The sequence below is a fragment of the Paralichthys olivaceus genome, chromosome 3, assembly GCF_024713975.1.
Source record: "Paralichthys olivaceus isolate ysfri-2021 chromosome 3, ASM2471397v2, whole genome shotgun sequence".
Classification (NCBI taxonomy): domain Eukaryota; kingdom Metazoa; phylum Chordata; class Actinopteri; order Pleuronectiformes; family Paralichthyidae; genus Paralichthys; species Paralichthys olivaceus.
The window spans coordinates 4,593,132-4,619,795 of record NC_091095.1 but is presented as its reverse complement, the minus strand read 5'-3'; the positions used below and the strand labels follow the sequence as shown (position 1 = coordinate 4,619,795).

The 26,664-nt window shown below is 43.0% G+C and overlaps 1 protein-coding gene across 10 annotated transcripts in view; it reads left to right on the top strand.

The window, feature by feature from the left end:
• The window catches only part of LOC109636679 (discs large homolog 1-like protein), an 87,599-nt gene that overhangs the window by 21,045 nt on the left and 39,890 nt on the right, over positions 1-26,664 (top strand). For 5 of the 10 annotated variants that reach the window (XM_069521557.1, XM_069521571.1, XM_069521564.1 and 2 more), the window contains 2 exons: positions 2,449-2,892; positions 6,878-7,003. The exons of 1 other annotated variant lie outside the window; for it this stretch is intronic. In XM_069521557.1, the coding sequence (XP_069377658.1) occupies positions 2,449-2,892; positions 6,878-7,003 (570 nt within the window). Of the gene's footprint in view, positions 1-2,448; positions 2,893-6,877; positions 7,004-12,021; positions 13,320-24,636; positions 26,427-26,664 lie in introns of those variants that run through there. 4 more of the 10 variants (XM_069521558.1, XM_069521559.1, XM_069521565.1 and 1 more) reach the window with 4 other exon arrangements.

Genomic DNA, 26,664 nt, shown 5'->3' with positions numbered 1-26,664 from the left:
GTGTGTGTGTGAGTGTGAGTGTGAGTGCAGAGGGCAGTAGCAGCAGTGTTGTGACAACAGTGTGAGCCAGGGTCTCTTCAGGGTCTCAGTGCCTGGCCGCTCAACCGCCGCCGTCACAAATATTTTGAGGCATTTGTGACTAATTAGCGAGTGAATGAAAAGTGGAGGGCGAGAGACGGAGAGAAAGGAAACGTGCAGTAGGGCACGAGACGGGTTCATTTCAGTTAATTTTGTCAGAGCAGTGTTTACTCCCAGCTCGATTCTAAATGAGGTTAAAGTATGCAGCAGGGAGGCAGAGCACACGCAGACATGTCTATTTGAATCCACAGGAATTAGCTGATGCACATGGAGCTCTAGTGTGCGATGCAACAACAGCCTACACCAAAAACAACCGAATGTGCAGAATCATTTTGCATTTGGTCGTGGACTGAGACGACAGTCGGCTGCATGTATGGTCAGCTGTAGTGACAGTGCTTGAATATTGGCTGTCAGTTATAGTTTACGAAAACATAAGTGTGAAAACACATAAGAAGGGTCAATTGATCTTTTGTTTGTTTTTTAATAAGTCACCAGAAAAGGAAAAATCAATAACAGAGCTTTTCAGACTGTCTGAGGCTGCACGAGATTTCTAAATGTGTCCCCTGGGAAAGACGTTTAATGAAGACTGAGGGCTGTGTAGTTACTGATGTCGAGACACAGAGGGAGCTGCACGATGAAACCAAAGACTGTTATTAAGATGGACGACACGACTCCTCTTCCTCCTGCTGTACAAATATGAAGCTATGCTGCAGTCTTGCATTGGTGACGTAATTTGGAGCAAGAGTCTGTAGAGCCGTGGAATTGCAAGTCAATTTCTGCTGATCGTGATATTTCACCCCCATTTTTCAAGCGTCTGTAACATCTGATGTGTGTAGAGTTAAGGTCATTCTGTTTGAAATGAATATGTATGGGCTCAAAGAGTACGTAACAAACTGAGCGGAACAGAAAAGAAATCCAGGAAAAAACTCTTGATTTAACTTTTTTAATAATGTGAAAGAAGCCAAAAAGAAAACAATGTACATATAGAAAGGATTCAGTTAAATATAGGACACGATAATTTCAAAACACACTTTTGTTCCGTGTAATATTCCTGATGTATTCAGAGAGCCTTTTCCCTGCAGTTTAATAAGACTTAAAATAAATTACCCTACCACCAGTGCAGTGGACGTTCTTTTGTTGTATTAATATGTCATGTTTGGACTGTGTTAAAGCTGGTTGCTGTTTTTTATTTTTAAGCATGTGACCTGCAGAAATTGAAAAAGTTTATTCATATTATACGTGTCATGCGTCCAAACTTCCTTTGACCCTTAAACAATACACAAGCAAAGTGTGAAACCGTTAAGATGAATGGTTCTCATGCAGAGAGATTTCTGTAATTAGGAGGTGATGTCACGACTTGTTTTCACATGTCTCTTCTTCTCTTCATATTAATTCAGCTGAGGTGTAGTGAGGTTGACCGATGAGCTTCTGTATCAATCACAGTTTCATTAAATGAGACCGTTCCTCAGTGTATCAGCTGTGTTTGTCGTCTGTTATCTTGTTCTTGATGTGATCAGATCATCCACCTCCCATGTGTTTCTAAGCTTCTGTTAAACACATACTTCTCTTTATCGGCGTCTCTCCTTTCAGCTGCTCACCCTGTTCCTCACCATGTAACCACAATGCCACAGAAAAGAGGTTTAATACCCATCATCCCTCAGCCTCCCAGCTGTACTCTGTTCAGTAAAGCAGAAAAAAAGCATTTAATGTATTCATTTTTTTTTTTTTACTGGAGATGAAGAGAAGTGAGGGAGTGTTTGTGTGAGATGAGGGAGAGGAACGAGTTGAGTAGTGTGAGTTGTAGATGTGGAAGCAAAGAGGCACAATGAAGGGGGGGGGGATAAACGTATTCCCTGACTCGTCTTTCGCTCAGTGTCCCCGTTCAGCTTTACCTAAAAGCTGTTTCAAGTGTGTGTGTGTGTGTGTGTGTGTGTTTATTTGTATTATTGTGTGTGTTTGTGTTTGTGTGTAATACAGGAAGCTCAGGAAACAATTACTGCCATGCTGAGTGTACACCTGGACTGCTTCGTGCTTACACACACACAGACTGAGCTATAAAAACATCTCGTTACACATGCATGAGCACGCACACACACACACACACACACACACTGACATGCACATACACTCTCTGTTTCTTGCTGGTCGCAGTTTTGCACTTTCTTCTTTTCCAGCTTGACTTAATATTTTTCTGTCTCTGCGCTCATCTTTAAACTAACATCTCTCTTCTTCTGTGTCTTTTTTTCTCTCCCGCTTCCTGCTCTCCTTCCTGAAACTCGTTTTCCAAACCACCTCTCTCCTGTTTTTCCCCTTCTACTTGCCTCCTCCTCACCTCCTCCTCCTCCTCCTCCTCCTCTCTTACTACTATAGAAGTATCGTTATCAAGAAGAAGAAGGGGCGTCACCAGGCGCCCCGAGACTCCACCACCACCCCTGCCATCAGCACCCGATGGGAGTAGCCAGAGAGCTGAGGGATGGAGGGACCCTGGGGAGGGAGGGGAGGGACGGAGGCACCCTTGGGAGGGATGGAGGGACCCTGGGGAGGGAGGGGAGGGAGGGGAGGGATGGAGGCACCCTGGGGAGGGATGGAGGGACCCTAGCGAGGGAGGGGAGGGATAGTGGGACCTGGCGGCGAGAAGGAGGGGGCCCTGGGACCATGGAGAGAGAAAGAGAGCGATCGCTGGGAAGGGACGGATCTCTCAGACGCCACGCTGACCTACGAGGGGCGGAGCTGGTTCAGGTGGCGGAGCGGCATCTGTCTCAGATTCAACACGTTCATGGATACGTCACTCACACACACATCACACCCGCTCAGGTAACTACAGTGTGGACGTGAGTGTCATCATGCTGACATCTTCGATCTGTCCCCATCACATTTGCGGACTGACACAGTTTACCTGTATGTCACTCACACACTTCGCCAAAGGGATTACCAGCATGTCTGTCAATCCATGACTCTGATGTCTGACGACAAGTATTCTCACTCCTCTGTGAAGTCTTTGATTGATTTTCGTGTTTGGACTCAATTGCATAATCCATCGTCTTTATCCATCTGGTATATTCATTCATAATTGAGATTCAGTTAAAGTGTATTACAGCAGGTGGCGTGCTGGTGCAGCACTGTTGCCTTCTTAGTTCTTGGTTCAAATCCCGCTTTGACTGGGGCCTGTGAGTGTGTGGAGTCTGAACACACATCAGGTACCTCCTCCCACAGTCCAAAGTCATGTGGGGTTAGGTCAGTTGGAGACTCTGAAATGACTTCAGGTGTGAACGCCTGAATGTTTGTCCCTGGGATCAATGCACAATGTGTCCAGGATAAACAGTACAGATAACAGATAGATGGTTGTTGGTTCAAATCTTGGTTCGAATCCTGGTTTAATTGGAGCGTGGTGATGTTTGTTCTCTCTGTGTCTTTATGGGTTTTCTCCTCTGACAGTCCAAAGATTGGGACTGGAGTTATAGATTCTATATTGACTGTAGATGTGACTGTGTTGTGAACTACATGTCCCACAATCCTCTGTTCATTCATTTGAATAAAGAGGCTGGGAAGTAAAGGTTGTAGCAATAAAGCCAAATTTGCCAAAAACCTCTTTCCTGTTCTATTGCGTCGATTTAAAAACAGGGACATGTTTTCCGCAGACTTCAGTAGGTGTGAATGTGTGAATCATAGTTTGTCAGCCTGTCCAGGAAGTACCCTGCCTCTCTTGTACAACGTCAGCTGGGATTGGCTCCAGCCCTTTTTAGATAACACCATTAAAGCGCAGCCTCGCTCTCTTGTGTTTTTAGAAAATAGAATGGATTTCAGAGTTTTGACAGCAGAGACCAGAGTGTTGTAATGTTTTAACACTTTGGTTGAGGTTTGGGACAGATCGTGGTTTCACTTAAATATTGATAAAATCACTTCTCATGTTTTCAAGTCACTGTTGACTTTATCATTGTATTTAACCAAAACCACAGATATGTTCATCAACCAAGTTCTTTATACCAGTTAAAAATGTAGCTTCAGTGACAAAATACATGTATTTACTCTGCAAATGAATAAAAATGTATAATTCCAATAGGAGACAGATTATTTTATTTTTTTTCGGGCTGCTCTTTTGTTTACAGTTGAATCAGTGAGGTTCTCTTTTAACTGAAGGACTTTTCTGTTCCCTGGGATCCTGGGGCTTCCAGTCCTCGAGCTTAAGTTAAGCCTTTTATAGTGTCTGAAAACAAGAATGTGTCTAATGTGACGTTTGAAAGCGGCTTCTATTTTAGAAGATAGTGACTTTGCTCAGCGTCGGTCGAGGTGGCAGCGGCGCCTCCATTTTCCCACTTCACGTACAGAGAGAGTTGAAGGGGACGTGTTTCAATATGGCTCCAGATTTAGACTTTTTTGAAAGTACTTGGAAGTCACAGATACTGGCCTGATTTTGCCTCCGTGCACGGAGCCTTTCTTTGTGCCAGGAGAATACTTTTTGCAGAAGTGAGCGTGAAGGGATTCAGTCGAATGCTTGCCCCATTTTTTTAGTAATGAGGCCCATTTCTTCTACCTCTGTTCTGCTCTCAGTCTTTGTCTGTCCGGCTAGCTCCCTCTTTGTGTCTCTTTCTTTCTCACAGCGTTGTTGGGTTATCGTTTTATTGTGGTGGATTGAGCTGAACCTATCTGCAGATCCACACTCACATCAATAACCCTGCCGAGGCATCGGCACACAACTCAGACCCACACCTCATTATGCTCCACAATGTGTATGTTATCTCTTGTTGAAGAATTTCTCTGCTTTATATTCTCCTTCATTGAATTGTAGATTTTAATGGTGTCTGCGGTTAAACATAATTATACTATTTTTATGAGGGAATTTACAAAGCTGACCCATTGTCCATTTTAGTTATATAGAATAGTAATATACAGTAATTAAGAAGTTTGAATTACTTTTAACCACATTGAAATTAAAGGAGTTCAATGTGTCATTAGCAGTAGTGAGCATTAGCAGTTTTCCTCTGGTTTTTGCTTAAGTCACTAAAGCAAACCTGCAGTAATTTCAAGACATAAAAGTCTTTATAGACTTTAAACAGCTGATTGAAATTAGAAAGTAAGATTTATAATAAGGAGAATTCCTCTTCTTCTTTAATTTCCTCTCATTTTCTATACTTCTTCCCTCTATCATCCCTGTTTTCCCTCTCTTACATGTAACCCTCTCTAAATTCTGGCATAACTGATTATCAGCACAGTTTTATTTGTATAAATCAACCTTTATTTTATCTGTAGTCGTGTGTATGATTGTATATGTGTTGTATATTGGGTAATTTATGTCCGTCTGCAGTGAGAGCTGAGGACTGTGTGTTACCGGTGTGACTGACATTTGTTTGTGTCTGCACTGACTCAGCTGTAAGTCACCACAGGCTCAAAGTTTGTCCTCTGGAAAAACTTTGGACACAAGTGAAGTCATTTTGTCAGAGTGATGGAGGAAGTATTAGTGTTTAGCTCCACCTAGTGGCTTGGAACCACTGGTGAAACGCTTCTGTTGTGATAGTGTTTACTCACATGAGAAGCAGTCGTTCAGTTATTAATCGACGGAATGACTGATGATGTACAGTAGACATTATATTATATTTTCTGTGGAGAGTTTTAGGCTGTAATCTCTGTTGGATGCCATCTGGACACATTCACTTGTGACCACTGAGGCTCATCCGTACTTGTTCATGGTTGTGACATACAGGTCTCAATATTACATCATCATCATCATCATCATCATCATCATCATCATCATCATCATCATCATTATCATCATTACAAATACTTTCCATTCTAATCACTGGACCTAATGTGCTTGTTGCTGCTATTGTATTTGGGTATCCAGGTTATTTTTAGAACTCCTCCTTCCCAAATGGTGTGTGTGTGTGCCTGCCTGTGTGTGTGTCTGTCTGTCTGTGTGTGTCTGTGTGTGTCAGTGTGTGTGTGTGTCTGTGTGTTAATGTGGATGTATGAGTCTGTGTTGATGTGTGTGTGTGTGACCACAGGTGCTGGGTCTGGCTTGCTCCTGCCTGACAGATGGACCTGCCATCTTGTTCTCCCTGTGTACATGTTCCTTTCTCTCTCCTCTCTCTTTCTCTACCACCTCTCTTTTTTAACTCAGACACAGACTCACATACACTTTCCCCTCATTTCACCTTTCAGTTTATCTTTAGTGCACACTTGTGTTTCCACCTCATCATATAAATTATTTATGATCACAATACAACACATCTTGTGTTATGATATAACACTTAGGAAATACAATGGGTTATAATAAATGATCAGGAATAGATTATTGAGTATTGATTGTCAGTAGAAATATCAAAGATGATTTTGCACAGTGGTGCATTGTTTTCATCTATTTTCAGCTTCATGAATGGAAGACCGAATCTGTCCAAATTTAAATTAATAAATAAGTATATGAATTACTCAACAATATCTTTATCGATAAATAAATGCTGAAGTAAACATATAAATAAGTGTGATACTGGAAATACATATATAAGTGCCAAAATGTATTTCTTTTTTCATCTATCAATGCAATTAAGTATTTATTTATTTAAATATCATTATGATATTTATTAATACATTTATTATCATTTAATTTTGGCAATTTCAACTGCCGTAAATCTGAAACTGTTCAAATAACTTGGTCTCATGCAGTCACTCTGATATCTCTGATGGGCCGTTATTTTAAATAGAGAAAAACATGCAAAATGAACATGTCAGTTTGCCGCAGTGTGTGCGTGTGTGTGTGTGTGTGTGTGTGTGTTGCACCACGTTGAGCTGTTTCTGTACGTTGTAGGTAGAATCTCCTGACACTCCATATGATGACGAGGTGTGGCCTCATCCGGAGGGAGAGAGGCTGAACGACGTTGCCGCCCCGCCTTTCTCCTCCCTCTATTCACAAAGCCACCCCCACTACCACCAGGTAAACCTGCCTGCGAGTCCGTCGCATGCCTCCTTCGTTCTGCTCACTTGTGATGATGTGATGAACTCATGAAGTTGCTTTCAGTTGTTTATCGTCTCTGGATTTGGATCAGCATGTTTTTCCCTTCTTCCGTTTCTTGTGTTTTGTGAAACTTTTCTGCCCAAAGTTTTTTTTTGAATCTGTTGAGATTGCTGTCAATGTATTGGTTGCACATCAACACCTCACAGAGACAATTTAAGATTCTCCATATAGCATTTCATATAGCAATAAATTGTTAATAAGACAGAGAGCCCTAATAGGAAACGTTTCCTCTGTGCAAATGGAGCTTAAGTGCCAGAAGTCTCAGTGGCAGATGGTGAAAGGAATGAACACCGAAGGAAAAATGACTTCCAGCATTTTTAGAGAAAGAAGACTCAGCTGTGGCAGAAGGGAGGGAAGGGAGAACTTTTTATATCCTCCTAAAGAAGAGTCATGCTTCAATACAGGGACACAATATCATTTTGTGTGTCTTGTTATGGTCATTGTACCCCCTTTATATATATATATAGAAGTGTGTGCGTGAATGCGGTTCGTACTGTAAGTCATGTACAGTCCATTTAAATGAATGCACCTGGGTGTATTTGCAGCACAAAAAACAGAAAATGATCACAAATGATTCATTTTAACCTCAAACATATGGAGTTTAATTCTACGTCTCTGTGGTTTTCTTAGAACGTTTGTTTATCGTGCTGCTGACTCTGTATGCAGCGTTTCAAGTACATGTAGTTACAGTATATACACTGCAGGAGGCAGCAGAGGCCAAAACTAATAATGTGTGCTGCCTTCACAAGTCAAGACCTGACTGGACAAAATTAATAAACGTAAGTGTTTGATATAAATAACGATGCCTGAATAATGTCAATGCAAACAGATATAAAGGTAAACAGAGAGCTTGTTATGATCAGTACTGACAAACCTTGAAATATAATGGAGGGTAAAAACATCCCATAGTGTGGGAGTGAAGCTGAATTCTGCTCAAATAACATCTAAACTGGATTCATCTGATGCAGACTGAACAGGGACGAACAGTAAAAACTACATGATACACAAACACATACATATACTCCAGTCTGAGATGTTGGAAGCTCTTAGTCATTAAGCTAATGTAGATAATTAGGAAGAAGCAGGAAAGACAGATCGGGCCGTGGAATGGCAAGAGATGGGATAAAGAGAGAATTACAGGCACACAGACTCAGAGACAGAGCGCAGATTTGTTCCTGGTTGTTAATCACCCTGTCAGTCGGCCAAATCACTCCTCCCGAATGAGTCTCTTCTCCCTCCTGCTGATACACTAATTGAAATGAAAGAGTAAGGATAAGACCTGGGGCCGGGCAGCTGAACAATGAGCTGAAACTTGCCGTGAAGCTTTGGCGAAGCGAGGAGAACGGCACAGCTGGATGATAATTCATCGCAAGGGACCCCGTTTCACAATACACATAAATTGATCCGTTGTCTTTATGTCAGGCTGTACGTTGTCTGTGCTGCGTTGCTGAAACTCAACCCTTCTTCAAAAACTCGATAAACACCTGTTTTGGCCTTATTCTCATTGTGCTTGACCGGATGCTTTGCTTACTTTGTGGTGCTCTATGTCTATTAAGCTCCAGCATTTACCAGGGACACCTGTCAGCTCTTCAGAAATAGTCCTTACCAGAATCACAGAGGGATCTAATGGAAGGACTGGGTGCAGGCCAACAGGGTTAGGAATCACTACCTCGGTATAGATCTGCTTGGGGGTCAGTTTACAGCCTGTACAGCTGCACCAGCATCCCTTTACGACAATACAAACCTGATATTACGATGTTGTTTACAGTCAGGTTCACTCAAAGGTGAGCTGATACGATGTGATAGGGCAACAGAAGATCACATCTTTCAGTTTTGTTTGGCCACAAGAAGAGGTCTTCATGTTAAACATTAATACAGCAGCGTTTAAAGGGACTGAGGGCCCTGAGCAGAAGGACCAAACCCCTCATTCTAGTCTTCAACCAAACCTTTCGAATTACAAACGGCAGAACGCTAGGGGTTTCTGACCGTTGCACTTTTCTGTATAACTGATCATAGATTGTAATCTGTTCTTACTAAATTGTGGTTGTTGTAGACTTCATCATAATCTGCCTCCTGTGTGAATACACTTAGTAGAGCACTCCTCCGCCAAGGCCCGTTGCTAGTTTGACCAACCAGGTCTGAGCAGGTGTTGGTTGCCCGCAGGTAAACAGTACATGAATATCGACAAACGTTCAACTCGTGTGATAATAATCGGATTGTAAAGAGTGTATCGTGAACAGAAGATGGATTCTTGGTCTGAATCTCCTACACCGGAAGCCCCCAAAATATTGGCCATTGCCAGGCTTTGAAAATGTTTGTCATAAAACATGGACCAAAACAGTGGAAAATCAAGATCTGTGCATTGTTCCCTGACAAATTATCATGAAAATGATAGAAAATGAAAATGTGAAAACAAAAAATTGAATCAGGCCCTACGGGGGTCACACTGTTTAGATCCTGCTAAGCTTAGACACACAATAGGTTGTGGGTCAGTGTGAGTGTAGGGCCCACAGCCAGCAAGTGTTTAAAAAAACCAAACACAGCATTTGCATGCAAGACAATCTATTAGCCTGGCTTATACCTGTAGGGGATAGAAGGGCAAAGTTGGCTCGCTCAGCAGTCAGACATTAAACATGCATGATGTGTGCTTTTATTTAATTGGTCCTAAAATATTAATAAAGCTGGCATTCACTGGCTGACATTTGACTTGAGAGAGAGGGAGAGGGAAATAGAAGGAAAAAGTGAAAGAGAGCGGCACATGACGGATTGTGACATATCCAGCGTGTCACTGAAATTTCTGCTGTGTCAGCTGGCGTGTCTGTGGCGGGTGTAGACGGTGAATGGCAGATGCTAATGATGTGGTTCCAGTTGTAATTTATGCTTGCTACGATGACGGCTTCTTCCCGCCTGCTCGCACTGTGAGCGACATGATGGATGTGTTGTCTGATCTGAGCTATTGTGGCTGTTTCAGAAGCTCTGATGGCGTCGGTGTTGTTTCTGCAGCCACATGGGTTTCACTATGTTTATGTGTCGTTCAGGACGTAGACTTTTTATAAGGACTGATGAGATGACAGCCTCCACCTGGTGCCTGGCTGAAGTATAGGTTGTAAACCATGCCATCTCCATGTTAGTGGATGGAACATGTCAAAAGTATCTCGAAGATGTGTGTTTTCCAGGATGTTTGTTTAGGTGTTCATTGGTATAAAAACAGAGTCAAATGTAAAATGATTGATAACTGAAGCTAACTCATGATCGGTTCGTTGCATGTAACCTTAATAACGTGGCTCCATCCCTTGACTTACCAGGACAAGATGGCAGCGTTCTTATTCGGGATATTTTGGCTACATTTCTGGATCGTGGGAGGAGGTGGAGACACGTCGTCCGCTTTTGCACTTGCAGTGTTGAGATGACCACTGTGTTGAAATTTGGAGAAATCCATGGTCAGAAATGCAGTAGAATATTTACGATTTCCTTTTCATCTCTGTTGCCTGTTTAATGATTTCATTAACATTTTATTTCTGTATTATTTTTGTTCCTTGATCTTATTCGCTTTAAATGTTTTGATTGTGAAGCACTTTGTAACTGTGTTTTGAAAAGTCTACTGATCAAGTTTAGTCTTATTCTTTATATCTGCAGCCTTTGTAGAGGATCGGCAGCTTGACCTGTCCCAGTCATATATTCAGACTGTTTTAAGTGTTCATCACAGAAGCCTCTTGTACAGTTGGTGCTTCAGGATGAGGGAGGTGTGAAACTCTCCATCACTCACCCACTCTGTTACCTCGCCACTTATATGCCAGGTTCCTTCATATTGTCTTTAATCAGAAAAAAACATCACGAGAAATCTAAGTAACATCCACTCACATCTTAAGGAAACACAACACAGCTAGTATATCAGGTGTATATCAGGACTCGGAAAGCTGTTGCCATAGAGACAGTTCCCAAGGAAACGCAGACAGAGGCTGTGACAGGGGTCCTGCTCCACCTGTGGCTAATCCTCCGGGTGGTTGCGTTAGCTGTGCGGGCAACCCGACCTCAGATGATGGGGGCTACTGCAGAGTCAGTGTATTTCCAGTCTGAGTTATGGCTAATGAAGCTGTAACTTCAAGCCCGGCTGCTGACTAACTTCTCTTGGATTTGGCCCAGGCCTTCCAGATAATTCACGGAAGCCTCTGGGCCTTGATGCTGTGAAGACTCTTCTCTTGTCTTTTGTTTGATCTCAGCTAGTGCCCAGCAACAGCCTGTTGTTTTCCATCCTGGAGTCATGCTCTAAGCGTGTATGTCTATGTGTTTTTGCCTGTGTATGCGTGTGTGTGTGTGCATGAGGGCGAGAGAGAGAGAGTGTGGGAGAGCTGGGTGCTGCAGTGTCTGGAGGCAGCCTCAGGAGAAGATCTATTTAGCACACACACACACACACAAACACACACAAACACACACAATCAACTACTACACACATATTCTTTGACACACACATGTTGAGAGCATACCTGTTGTTTGTTTCTGAGTGGAACTGGCTGAGGCATCGCTCTAGTTTCACTCTTACTTCTCTCTCTTTCTCCCAGACACATACACACACACACACACACACACACACACACAAACACTCACTCACACAGACGCACACACAGGCACACACAAACATGCTTATCATATTATCTGATGAGCCACTGTTTTCTTTATCTCTTTTACAACATTAGACAGACATTATTGCATATGTTTGCGTTGCATGAGTGCATGTGTGTGTGTTTGTGTGTGTATTTGGAGTAGTTCAAACGCTCTGTCATATCATTGGCTGGCTGCAAAGCAGGGGCGTGGCCAATGATATTTGACAGTGAGAGAGACAGAGAGGGAGAGAGAGAGAGGCGTCGGGTTGCAGCTCCAATAAAAGAGAGATATAGAGAGACAAAGATAGAGAGAGAGAGAGAAAGAAAGAGACAGAAGGTGGGTGGGGGGTAGGTAGAAAAAGGAGAGGGAGGAAAAAGAGCGACTGAATAATGTACTGAGTGAGAGAGACAAGAAAAGAGAGTGAGACTTGGAGCGGTATCGCAGATGTAGGAGGGAGGAGGAACAGAAGAGTTGCTGAATGATTCTTCCAGCCATCCACCTACCTCAGATGGTCTCCCCCTCGCCTGCATCCCTCCACCTCCCTCCTTTCATCCATCCAGCCACCCATCCCTCCCTCCCTCCTTCCTTCCATATTTAATGGGAGCGCTCACAGTGACAGGGGGCAGATTGACTGGTCATCTCCTAGGACTCAGAGAGAAGGAGGGAGGGTAGGAAGAGGAAGACAGAGAGAAGGAGTGAACTCCTTTAAAAAATCAATCCTCACATCCTGTCGTTGCCTGGCCCACGCTCCCACTCACTCTGCCTCTGCCGTGAAGAGAGGAGAGGAAGGAGTTGAAGAGAGGAGATTTTGGACGTCCAGAGATGGGGAGGCTGGAGATTTATCCTGGCTAGAGAGGAGATGGGATGATGGACAGATAGATGGAAAACAAAGAGATACGGGAAGATGGATTGACGGGTGGACGGACGTGCAGAGACCCTGAAAGACAAACAGACATTCCAACTCAAAATAGGACTCTGTCTACCTGCCGTGCACTTTTTTATCTCCTCCTCCACCTCCTCCTCCTTCTCATCTCTTGATCTGACAGCTGCTCTCCCGTTCCTCAGGGAGCTGAAGAAGAAAGGATAAACTGAAAAGGAAGAGATATTATTATTAATATTGAGAGGAAACAAAATGAAAACAAGATGAAAACAACAACAGTCGCAACATAATCTTCATCTGAAAGCAGTGACAGCAAAGAGGGGGAAGAGTTGGACTGTGTGTTTGACAGCAACACCAAAAAAAGAGCTTGAGAGACAGAAGGAGAGAGGGAAGTGACGGAGGAGAGGAGCTGGAGATGAAGCAAAGGAGCTACAACATGAACTCCATCGTGCCCGTGTGAGGGAAGAGCCGACCGAGGAGACGATGAACTATATTTTCGGCAACAACACCCTGTACCCCCGCAGTGCGAGGGTGGGCGGCGGGTCCGGGGGTCAGGGGTCAGGGCTGGGAGTCAAGCAGAAGATAGGGCCCAAGCGGGGCTCCTCGGAGGAGCTGGCGCCTCCCCACACCTCCTCAACCTCCACCTCCTCACCCGCCTCCTCCTCCCCCTCCACGTCCTCCTCTCGCTGGCAGCAGCTCCTCATGTTCTTCTCGAGGAGGAGTGCCTTCACTGACTGTATCAATGCTAGCCAGGTAACACACACACACGTCACAGGCTGTGTGTGTGTTCTTTGTGCTTGAGGGGTGGTAGGGGATCATGGTGGGAAGCATGAAACTTAACCTGGGTTCTGTGTGTGTGTGTGTGTGTGTGTGTGTGTGTGTGGTTACATTACCTTCGCCCAAACACTCTCCAGTTTCAGTTTCTCAACCAGAACACAGAGGCAGTCAGGGGCGGCAGGCAGGTTTTAAATTGAAGTTGAAGCCGCTCGGGTTGTGTTGGAGATTTTTGATAATGTTGTCGTGGAAATGGGCGCTGCACGGCTCGGTACGGTGTATGAGATCCAGCGAGCCGGTGCGTTGCCATGGTAAAGCCATCATTTAGCTGAGTGGTCCAGTCACAGTAGCTGCACAGTCACAGTGAAATTAAAATCTTGCCGTGGAGAGGAAAGATGTGTGGAGGAGTCACTGTCGCCACATGGTTGTGTTATTCTGTCATTACATCATGACACAGTGAGATTCAGGAATCTGTGAATGTTTATATGAGACGTGGATTTGGAGCTTCCATAAATAAAATGTGAAGGGCAGGCTGTGAAGGACTTGAGCTGGGTTTATAAATCTGTGTTAGTTAGCATGTAGCCTGTGCAGGTAGCAGCTGATGTAGCTACATCAGAGCCATCAGGTGCCTCCTGTACTTCATGTTCTTTTTTATTTTATAATCTTCATATTTATCCACCACTCACACGCACATCTATTGTTTCTTATCTGTGCAATACTTCTCAATACTTTATTACAGGATGTGTCACTTTATCTTAGTGGTGTTTCCTGTCTTTCTTTCTTGAATTCCTACATACACACATTTATGTATATTTTAAATATAGTTTTGTATTTTTCATCCTATTCTCACTGTGTTTTCTTTAGTTTTCAGTGTTGGTTACTTTTTTCTTTTTTTTTTTTTTTTTTTACTTATCTCTTGAATCTATAAGAACAAATGAGATATCACATATACTATGACCTGGCTTCTATTCATATATCGACAAAGACATTTCCACTGATGTAAACACAGGGAGACTCCCATTCAGCAATAATAGAGATCAAAAAGAAGCTACAGGCTGTAGCTTAGGATCTGTTTATTAGTTCTAGCATATGCACATTAATTCTATGTCATCAACTAAACAAATACACATTAAGTTTAATATAAATGAAGCAGGATAGGACTCGATAAGGGTCCTGAATTGAATACTGGACCAGACCTGTTACCTGTCACTCACATCAAATGCGTCATGGCCTCCTTGTGCTTATGCTATGGTGGTTGTGTACCTGAATCACCGTAGCACCTGTGCTTCTGCAGCTTCCATTGTGCTTCCTTAGCGACGACATGTCTAGCTTACGATTCTCAGAAGCTAAAACATTGTGGCACCTTGTACAGGCAGCAAAGTCACTGAGAAGTTGATCACCATTGGCTGTTTTTATCTTTTCATGATCCATTTTAATATTATAGTTAATTTGCTGTTAGTATCGAAAGTTAATCGAGTGGAAGTGGATAGTCAGAGGTTGTGTCACAGGCTTTCACAATAAAATAAATCCTTGCGTCTGACTAGGTTTGATTATATAAGCTGATTTAGACACGATCAATTTAATTTGTGATTTCCCCAAACATGCTTTAGTTCTCACCAGCTATGTGTTTCCTCATTTCAATTCTAAATAGAAATGCACATTGCACAGTTGAAGTCAGCATCATCACTCGAGCAGTTTGCATGAACTACTAAAACAATTCAGCCGCCCACTAAAGAGCCACTGGGACCCTACTGGTATTTACATCAGGAGCCTCTTAACATGGGCTCCCTCTGATGTTGACAGATGATGCAGCCAATGTCTGCAGCAAACAGCTTAAAGTTGTCTTAAGCCCCTTTCAACACTCGTCTCTTAACCACCACTTTCGTAATTTTTCAAAAACCGATGCTGCGGCCCCAGTAATTACATTATGCAAATTTCAAGAATGCATCAAAGTCCCCTCTATCTGTGCTCATTCCTAATTCCAAAGCACCTCTTCCATCCAAAAACCAAGCGCTCAGTTAAGTACACATGAGAAACCTTCAAAACAACATTAATTTGTTTCATGTATAGTTTTTGTTAATATTGAATAAGCTTGTTTGCTGCTCTGTGAGAAGAACTGGGCCTGAACTTGTGGCCCGTTTGGAAATTGCTGCTTTTGTAAATGCATTGTTGTTGTGTCTCAACCTGATGGATCCTTGAAAAAAAATACTTGTGCATGAGGACAAAGACATTTATACAACAATCGATACTGTAAGTAAAACATTATGAAAGTATATTGTAGTACATAATTGTACTGTAGAGAGCAGGTAGTTTGTTGGTTGACATTTTGATTGCTCTGTTTATTAGATAGCTTGACACTTAAATTTAAGAGATCTATATTTTTGCATCACGGCCACTTCTTTGACAGACGATGTTGTGTTACCGTTTTGGGCACATGATTACGCACTTTTTGCACTGCAGATGACAAATGCAGTAATGTCTCTCTTGGATTCAAACCTGCATTATTGATCTGAATGGATGGGGCGCCACTCACATCGCTCAGCCCTGCAGCACTTATACAGTTGTCTGCAGATTTACAGCATAGCCCGTGGAAAAAAGTTAACTCCCGCCCCTTTGCAGTAATCATACTGGCCAGTGTTTTCCCAAGGTGTTGCCATTTTCCTGTCTAAGGCACTTACTGCATGACTGATAGGCCATTACACAAAAGAGACACACACACCCACACAAACACACACAGCTATAAAACACACAAGCTAGAAAAAGCTATTTTTTAACTTTGCTGATTTGAGCCTTGTTGCACAACAACGCACTTTAACCCATAAAATGAGAAACACGCATATGTACAAATAATCATTACTTTTTAATCCAAATATATCAAATATTTCCTCTTTCGGGAATTATGAAAACAGTGTGACATTTAGAAGAGTCCACACGTTGCACTTATCTCACCGCACAGTGTTTTTATTGCAACGTCTCGTCCACGCTAACAGTAATGGTATTGATGTTGACTCCACCGATCAATCTGTCTGTTTCAGCGGCTTCACTCTTCACTTCAGGTTTTCTTTAGATAATGATATTGTCAAGCAGCAGCCAACTGTACTTTGATTATCTCCCTTTGAAGAGACCTTCTACCGTCACTTGCAAAATGCAGAATTGATGGCGCCTCAATAACTCTGCAGGTTTGCCTTCCTCATTAATGTGTTATAGCTTCACATGAGTTCATCAATCTCAGCAATCAGTTAAACGATTAAAGGAACTTTCATACTACCTTTATTTATTAAAAGAGTTTTAAACGTCCACGCATCCTTTGCATTGGAATGGTCGTTAAGCAATATATTTGTCCAATTGCCCAAGAAGGCCAGTAGACTATACGCCTATCGGTATGTTTTGTATGTAAACAACTACGTTCTCATCACTTCCAGTCATCTATGGGAATGTGTGGTTAAATGGCAAAGTATATGTCTGGCCCAACCCCCCTCTCTCTCTCTCCCCTGTAGTCCCCGCCCTGTCTGTGTATTATTGATGAGTGGTAAAGCAGAGGTATGAAAGTCATCCTGGCTCTTCAGAAAGAGCTCTAAAAGCCTTAAAGAGGTGTTTAGTGGTCACAGGAAATGGAGGTAGAGAAGGACTGACAGAGCAGGAGAGAGAGACAATGAAGGGGAGAATTAATGATTGATTAGGACTGTGGGAGAAATGTGATCGTCTGTTTGCTAAAAGAAGGCAATGTGAGTGTATCATGCCCACCGCTCTTTTGGATAAACCATCAACATAAAGATCAGCTGACAGAATATTGGTTAATTAATTACTTGATTGGATTGATTGTGAGGTGAACAGCAATAATCCAGCAGATGTTTGGGTAGATCAAGTGTCAGTGAGGCAGTAAGAAGCTGAGATTAGTATTTTAACTGCTATTTTTGATTCTTCTATTTCTGATGTTTCCACAAAATCAGAACGATCAAAACAGTGTCCAATGTTACATTTCCTCAAAACTACAGTGACCCTGGAGTGCTAATCACAAACAAAACCAATAAATCACAAAATACAACGAATTAGAAAACATAAATCATATAACTTGCCGTCGTGATCGAACTTCAGGTGCCGTGTGGTCAACCCATGTGGATGATCACAGCACAGAGAATGAGGTCTGGAAATTACATTTATACAGATATTGGTCCTTTTAAAAAACCTTGTGTGAGACACACCATCAACACACAACCCGTATACTGCCAAGTATACAGAGTACAAACCTACTCTCCCGTCCATACACCTCACTCCTGTAGAGAGTGGCTCATTATCCTCCTGCTGCCCAAGGAAACTTTCCACTTTCCCTGTGCCTCATGGGATACCACTGTGTGTGTTTGTGTGTGTGTGTGTGTACCTGCGTAGGATCCAGGTTTACTCTGTCCTTATTCTTGCCTGTCTTTTTGGGTTTGGTTTTGATATAATTGCGGCACAATGGACATTGTATCTGAAAGCATCTGCTCGGTCCTTCTGTACCTTTACACTGCAGCATAGCTTGCATAGATCATCTGTTGCTGAGTGGGCAGTATGGAATCAAGTATAAAGTTGTATTTTGGTGTCTTCACACCATAACTGTGAATTTTCACCACCTCCCACAGTCTTTGCTCACTCCGAAACTTTACATCATCGCCACATAGAACTGAAGCAGAGCAGGAGGTGGAGAATGGGAAGGAGCTTTTGCTAAGGCTGCTCTTTTATTTTTTCAAAAACAAAATAATTTACAACACGGGATGAAGCAAAGTTTCAGTATTCAATTTCAGGAATTGTGGAAAGTTAAGAAGGCCCCATGGACAACGAGCTTTTCTTTTAGAGCTCTGACTTGTTTGTTTATCCTTCACCTTTCTCAACAGAACTGCACAGAATTGGTGTTTATCCCTTTTCTGACAAGCTGACATCATGCTTGTATCATATGGGAGTAAACATTGGACCGATTTGAGGGTTAAAAGCGATGATTTGTAACGTGTTCCGACTTGTTTCAACCCCTTAAGGCACCGTGACTGATATGCACTCCCGTCTTTGATCCTGATCAGCTGCTACATGTCAACGTACGTATGCTCAAACGCAGCAGCAGTTCAGAAATTCTTTAAAAAAAATGTCTCAAGATGGTTTCATCGTTTCAAGTAAAGCTGATGGAGGTGATGTCATCAGTGGGAGGAGCAAATGCAAATGTTGACAACCTGGACCGCAGTTGTCCGTGGTAACCAATGAGCTCCTCCTCTGATGCATGACCGACATCAGCTGCCGTCATGGTGATGCTGCGATGTTCATCGCCGAGCAGCACATGGCAGCATGTGTGTGTGTGTGTGTGTGTGTTTGTGAGTTAAGGAAAACTGTAGACGGTTGTGTGTATAGAATTATTAGTGCGCTGGATCAGTCGCTCACACGGACACACACAGAGACGCACGCACACGTCGTGCTGCAGCCGTGAGTTGTGCATTAGATTTTGCTTGAGAGTATGAGAGGTGTTGCGTCACCTTCTGTGTGTGGGATGAGGCTTGCATACCAGCTCTCTCCCACACACACACACACACACACACACACGAACACACAAACACACACACACAGACAGACACACAGACACTCTCTCCTCCCTCTCCTCCCTCTCCTCCCTCTCCTTCTTCCAGCCTGTTCTCTGTCTTTGCTGATATAATCAACGCAGATCAGTTGACGACGAGCAATCACTTAATACGACCACCGACTGATGAGGCTGAACACAACATAGTGACAGCTCTATGATTAGCCTGGAATGATTTAACACTACGAGGCTTGACCAGTTCACCGCAGCTACATGAAAGCTGGATAAAACTGAAGGTGATCTCCTTCTGAAGAATTTTTATTTTAACAGTGACTACATTAACAATATTGACCTTATTCTGAATAACACATTATTTTGATTGCGATGTTTGAGTGACTTCTGGAATATTCCATTTATATTCCTGTTCCCGTTGCAGAGCATCATCTGATTTTGACTCGTGTCAACAGTCTGAATGCTCCACATCTTATTACATGTATGACCACATTCAGGTTCAGGTAATCAGAACTTAATGTTTACATCTCAGTGTCTTACTCAGAATATTGTCTTAGTCAGATTAATATTGGAATATTAGTTTAAATTGATGTCAGCAGTGTTGGTGGTGAAGTGATGGAATATGGGCCAGAGAAGAACCAATAAAATGTTGGTGGAGATCCAATCAAGGGCGTTTAATTAATTACTTCCCTTAACATTGTGAACACTTTCAATATTTTCCCTGGGAAAGAGGAAGAAGGGGGGAAAGGGAAGAGGAAATATTTAATTAGGATTGTTTTGCCTTGGCAGAGGTGTATGGCCTTGTACGGTGAGTAATTGTTTTGCTCCCTCACTGGCTACTCAATGCATTTCTTGATTAAAGTGAAACAAAGTTTAATGTTTCTCCGCTTCTGTATAGTAAATATCTTCTGTTAGAGATAAGACAGGACCCAAACTGCAGACTCAAAGGCAGGCTGACGAGATGAGGTTGCTTTAAATAACTGTATTAGGCTCACAGGCAGACCGGTGAGCAGGCAGGCAGGTTGACAGGCCGGCAGACAAACAGGCAAATATAGAAAGTAAGACACGCACGAAACACTGGTAAGAAATATAGAGGGAAAGAACAGGCACAGACGACCTGGTACATGTGGTGCGAGGCTGATTGTAGAATGAGGTGGAGCTCGTGCAGGTGTGAGGATGGGTGGGGCACAGATGTGAAAGGAAACGGGGAGAAAAGACGGAGGATATCAGGTGGCGAGGAGAAGAAGTCGCGTTCAAAGGTCACGACTCAGCGTGACGGGTATTGAGCTACAGCTGTAATAAATCCCAGAAAGGATGCAGGAGTAATGAACTGCACTTTGTAAATAGATACTGCAGTGTTGGAAGTTAGCCTGGACAGTTTTAAATCACTGCTGTGCTGCAGCTGAGGTGGCCGCTCCTTGATCTCTGCCAGCCGCTGCCCCCGACTGTGGAAACAGTTTCTAATTGAGTCATCGTGGAGGAATACGTCGATGCTGCTGGACACAGTCGAAACCTGAGAGGAAAGAGACGCAGAGCATCATCTGTAACACACATTGAGACCATGTCCTGAACAGATTGAATGAGAGTGAATTAATCTTAGAATATGGGCAGAGATAGATGACATCAAATCTCTACCGCTGCTGCACAAAGAGCGGTTCACCTAAGCTCAGTTAAGCTCGACTCAGCACGCAGAACCTGAACTGGAGAATCAGTCTTTTTTTGTAGTGATCAACAACGTCACTTTGATGAGTCCCAGCCACTGCTGCTATAGAACGCTAGTTACCTGTTTATTTACATGAGACATATCACGTATACGTCCGCCAAAGTAAAGCTCTATCTCTCCGAGTGGAAATAAAACTTCCTGCCTTTGCCTGTTTATCCAGAGCAGCTTCAACATTTAATGAGCTCTTCTTTGAGTGATGCTTTGTCCATCCACAAAACTTGGGTGGAACATTGAGATTGGTTCAGCAGTTTTTGCGTAATCCATCTGACAGACATTCAAACAAACATGATGATGAAAACATAACCTCCTTGGTGGAGGCAGTAATTAAAAAAAAAAAAAATACTGATTTGGACGTCAGTTACCTTTGCAAGAGTCAAAGCTGTGATCTTACATCTAACAGCCTCACAAGTAGGATCACTTCAGAGGTCAAGAGTTAGTGTGAAGAGGAGGAGGAGGAGGAGGAGGTTCGCCTGAGACCTGAGCGATGCTGATGCTGATGCTGATTCCTGCAGCTTTGTTTTGGAAGTGAAATGTTTTCTTCTCCTTCTCCAACGTCTGGCTCCCGAAGTAGAAACCCAGTTCCTCCTCGTCTCACCTCTTATGAATCTCGACAAACATAGAAGTTACTGCATCTTTGATTTAAATTAAAAATAGTCCAAAGTTGTGTAAAGGAGCCGCTTTCCACACCACAACCTCCCAGTCCCCAAAGCAAAGCAAGTCCCTGCTCTAATCATAACAGAATCTCTAAGTTGATACTGACTCACTCTGCCATGTTGTGTGTGGCGGCTGGTGTGATATATGATAATGAAGATCTCAGGCTGTAACCTCACATGTCTGATCAGCCACCGGATCCATGGAGACCACAGCTCGGCCGGGGTGTGGAGATCTCTACATGTACTTTGTACCATGACACGATGTCAGGGTATCGTTATGCTGTTATACAGGAAATTAAATGATAGTAATATTGAAGATGGTTTCAGTTGATGCTAAATAGTCACTCTCATACATGAGGATTTGATCTTACGTGATAACAAACTGAAAATCTTTGGGTTTTTAACCGTTGATTGAATAAAACTATCAATTTGAACCATTTGTTACCTGTTGCAGTTTGGAATTGGACAAGTTTTTCTCCTTTTTTCTGAAACATTATTCAGACATTAGACTGTACCTTTCCTGCAGTGTCAAATTTATTCATAGTGAATTTGAAACCAACCAATCAGGTTCAGCCCAACAACAGCAGCTTTAATGTTTTGGTTAACGGCTTCAACTGCATGCAGCATATTTTCCACGTGCTCCGGGCTATTGTGCATAATTATGTGGCATTTTTTCCTGTGTTTGAACTCAAACTGGATTTAACTACATAACTGCTGCATGCTTTTGTTTCTACCACAATATTTAATGTGAGAGACGGCTATGATCTGACATGCATGGTATCTTTGTATGATATGTTATGATCAGAAGGCTGCAAGAAATAACCGATGATGATGAAGGTCCTGTTGAAAAGCATCGTCCTGTGCAGCCTGTGCACTTCTGTCTCCACAAGTGCTCCATCTGTCTGTGGACGCTGACCCCCCCCTGCTGGTGTCAGTTAATATCACATGTCTCGCTGCAGAAAGTGGAGCTGGAAAATCCTGATGATTGTTTTTTATTGAACAAATCACTAAAGCCCTTCGCTAAGATGCTATGTCTTGTTACATGTGTGCTTTTCCGCTTGTAAATTTGATCCTCCTGAATTCTGCTTGGCGTCATCAGACATCAGTTCTTTTTTATCAAAATGCTGAAAAGATATTAGAATAAATCCAATTGCACAACCTGCAAAGAATGGAGGGGGTTGTCTTTATGAGGAAAAAAAAGTGTTTCTACATTTGCAGCAATCCTCACTCTGAGTCAGACCGACCGGTCAGGATTAATATGTGAGCACTTCCACTTGACTATAATTTGTCTTTCAATTACACTAATTGAGTGGCGAAAAGGTCTGACGCTCAATAGATGATGTTTATTTCCTGGATTTTTTATATTTTTGGTGAGGTCGGATTCGAATAAACACTCATCGGAGAAGTGAGCTAATTGATGTCTTATTCAATCGTTTTGAGAGTCGTATCAAAAGGAAATGGAGGTAGAAGAATAATCAGAGCTGGAAATATATATATGTATATACTCAGACTCACACGTCAGGAATTTTGAGTGTAATGCAGTTTGTCAGTGCTTTGGTGGGAAGATAGTAAATATACCAGGTGTGAGATATTAGTTGACATTATTTTGACAAATGAAACTTGGGGTGGTTAAACTCCCACTCCCCCCCCCCCCCCCCCACGTTCATTTGAGATGCCTCATTCTTCATGTCGTCATTTCTCTCTCTTGTCATGAAACCACTCATCACCCCTCATCCCTGCATTTTCTTTTCTCAGCAGCTTCCCCCCCCACCCCCGGCTGTACCCCACCCTCCAGCACCGTGTTAGTGCTGGCTTCATTTAACGCTGCGATGCTAACGTCCTATTCTCCTTGCTCATCCTCTCCTGACTGAGCCTGCAGCGGTAGCAGCACTTTACACAGGGAACACACACACACACACACACACACACACACACACACACACACACACACACACACACTGGGCGGCTGCTACAGGCTTTCTGTCCAGGTCCGTCTTTAAGTCTTAATGCTCTGCACGTGTGCTGCTTTTTAATGTGGCTTGTCTGTCCGCCTCTCTCTCTCTTATCAGGTTGGTTTGAGGCGTGTTGTGTTTTATATTAGCTGACATTATAAAGACATGGACCTTATAGCCATAACCAGAAAAGTGTGTGTGTGTGTGTGTGTAGCTGTAATTAGCCAGAAGCTTTAACTCATCTTATATTAAATATTCCTGGGTATAATGTGCATGTGCAAGAAATATCTGTTTTTTTAATTATTTTTATACATCTAATTAAATGTAAATCTGAATAATGAATAATGAATATCAATGTCTGTGCTGTGACCCAATACAGCAGATATTGTAAAACAAGCTTGCTTAACCTATTTAGCAAACTTAATTTTGCTCATTTAACTTACTTTTAACTTATGTTTAATGTTTGAACCACTGCATGTCCGCACAGGTGGTTTCTGTTGTTGTCGCTGATGTTAGAGCTGTTGATGTAGATGTTATGTAAATTATTAATTCATTTATTAATTAGCAGTCAGAAGGATAAAGGTGTAATTTGTCTAATCGGTTAATTGATTCCCTGAAAATTCAACCTCCAACCACTCGAGTCATCGATTAATGATTATCTGATGATTGAGTTGATTCAGTTTTAGGTGTTTAAAAGTTTAAAATTTACATTAAATTATTGTCATACATTAATTACGAAATACGTCTAAGCATCACAATAAACATATGATGACAACGCTTGCTGGTTTTCGATTACTCAAAGTATTGAGCTCTGACCAAAAGAAAATAATAATATTTTCACAAATATTTAATTCAGGAGTAGATTCATTTTGGGCAACTGCAACTTAGCTGCAGTGTTGTGTTTCTGTTTGTGTGCATTTACTATAAAGTGTCTGCAAAGGCATTGCTAATGTCTGAGGCATTCATATGTTGGATACTTCAGGACGTACACACACACACACACACACACACACACACACACACACACACAGTCTCACAAGGAAGTAGGCCAACACATAGAGACACCCACACACACAAAATCACAGCAGGCATTTTATAGACTGTATTTCAGCTGACCCGGCCTGTGATGCTTTAAAAGAACAAGACAAAGGTTGATGGAAGGGACTCGCCTCCACCAATCACAGCTCTCCATTCTTTGTGACACACACACACACACACACACACACACACACACACACACACACACACACACACACACACACACACACACCACTGAGCACTGTATCACTGTCCCCCGGTTGCCTATCGATTAGTCATGCCTGGCTGCTGTCATGTGCAGGAGTCCAGGGAAGTCCCTAATTGGTTAGTCCGGGAAAGAGAGAGAGAGAGGGAGAGCTAGAGAGAGAGAGAGTGAATGAGAGTGGCAGGCAGCATAGAAAGATGAGAGAGGCTCAGAAAGACAATTGTGCACGGTGATCTGTCCGAATATTAAATCAGCAGAAAGATTAAACAAGACGAGATGATGGAAGAAAGACAAAGAAAAGCAAACTTAACCTTGACTTTGACGTCCCCTGAATCTTTGACTGGAAAAAAGTCAAACACCGGAATCTAATCTGACTTCAGGTACTCTCTTTACTTTTTTTGTTCAAAACAAGTGAATCAAACTGCGACAGAGCGACTGACACTTCAGCTTTAAAGCCAGAGTGCACAACAACATCGGTGGACTTTACGAGTTACTCCGAGAGACTGACCTCTGGATTGGAGCATAATCGCGGAATGGGAATCTTCCCCTGGAGTGCATGAACTGACCGGCGTCCTCGGAAACAGAGCAATCCGGATTTAAAGGAGGGTTAACCTGTCCAAGTGGTCCTTCTACCTTGTCTTGGTCCCAGATTTTTACTGACCCGTTAACTCTGAGAGTTGGTGAGAGAGATCATATGCTCCGAATCGGAGAAAACTGAGAAGAGGAGTTTTACAAATTGCACTAAAGGAGGATGCTTTGCTTTTCAAGTCTAGTGAATGCCCTAACCCATAATGGAGACGAAATGGAAACACTACCAGAAAGGAGGGATTGTATTTTAAGTTTCTGATTGTCCGGTGATCTTAACAAGCTGATATAAGGCAAAGACAAGGGCGAACATCATCTTTGTCCTGGACACAAGAGCATCTGCGGTTCTGAAGAGGCATGACCTACATTATTCGGACACAAGTGATTCAGAGGAGCTACTCCCTTTTGTCATTTGTGTAAAGGAGACAATGTGGTGAGAGCTCGATAGAAAGATAAAGAAGACAGGAGGGTGTCGGTTTGACTTTTTATAAATCTCTGTAGCTATGACCACTTATTTCCACAGCCATGAGTTCTGCTGTAGCCCCAAGAAGCCCAGCAGTGGCTCCACTAAAGGCAAATCTGGCAAAGGAAAGGGCAAATCGAGCAAGAATGTTTCGCATTCGAAGCAAAACCAGAATCTACTGCAAATACAGACGCCAAATTACCATCTGCAGCCGTCGCCGCTGCACTCACCAAAGCACCATCCCCATTCGCCGAAACACGGTTGCCATTCACCAAAACACCTGCTTCTTTCTCCCTCTCCAAGCTACTACCACATAGCACCAACATCTTCAAGTCATCAACTGGCTCCGCCATCGCCAACGTACCAGCTGGCGCCGCAATCGCCAAATCACCTTCTGCACTCGCCAAGCCACCACCAGCTTCACCTATCGCCGAGTCATCAGCAGCTGCAGCATCACTGTCAGAACCAGCAGCAGAACCATAATCCGGCCTCCCCCAGTCACCTGCTTCCCTCGCAATCGACGCATCAACTCTACCATCATCAACCACGGCCGATGCAGCTCCATTCACCCAGTCACCACTCGTTCCAGCAGTATCACCATCAGTACCCTTCACCTCTTCCTCATGCCTCCCAGTCGCTGTCTATCCACCCTTTTCACTCACCCCAGCTCCCGCTGTGTGCAGGGCTGGGCGGATACGGGTGGAGCACCTTGCCGACCAATCTTGTCACCAGGGGCTCAAGAGGAAAGTTCCCCAACCTGAGGGACAGCGTGAAGAAGAGTCCCACGAAGAGCAAAGGCAAGGGCAAGGCTGGGAGCAGGCCTTGGCCCAATGACACGTATATCTGGACAGCACACTCAAGGGAACCTCCCCCACATGTGCCGCTCATGCACCTTCCACATATACAGGCCCGTGTGCAGGTAGGTTTGAGGGGCTAGGGTTTGCAGATATTGTGCTTTAGGTCATGGATCCTAGTAAAGAAAAAAATATCTCATGCAATGTGAAACTTTTAAAACTTCTGCTCACTGTTAGCATGAAATAGGTTTAATTAAAAAGCCTGTACATTTTGTGCTTACAAGAGATAATTAACTAAGGTCATTAAGACTTATCTTAAAGGTGTGCATAAGCACTCTCCGTGCACACATCTCCAGCTTCCTT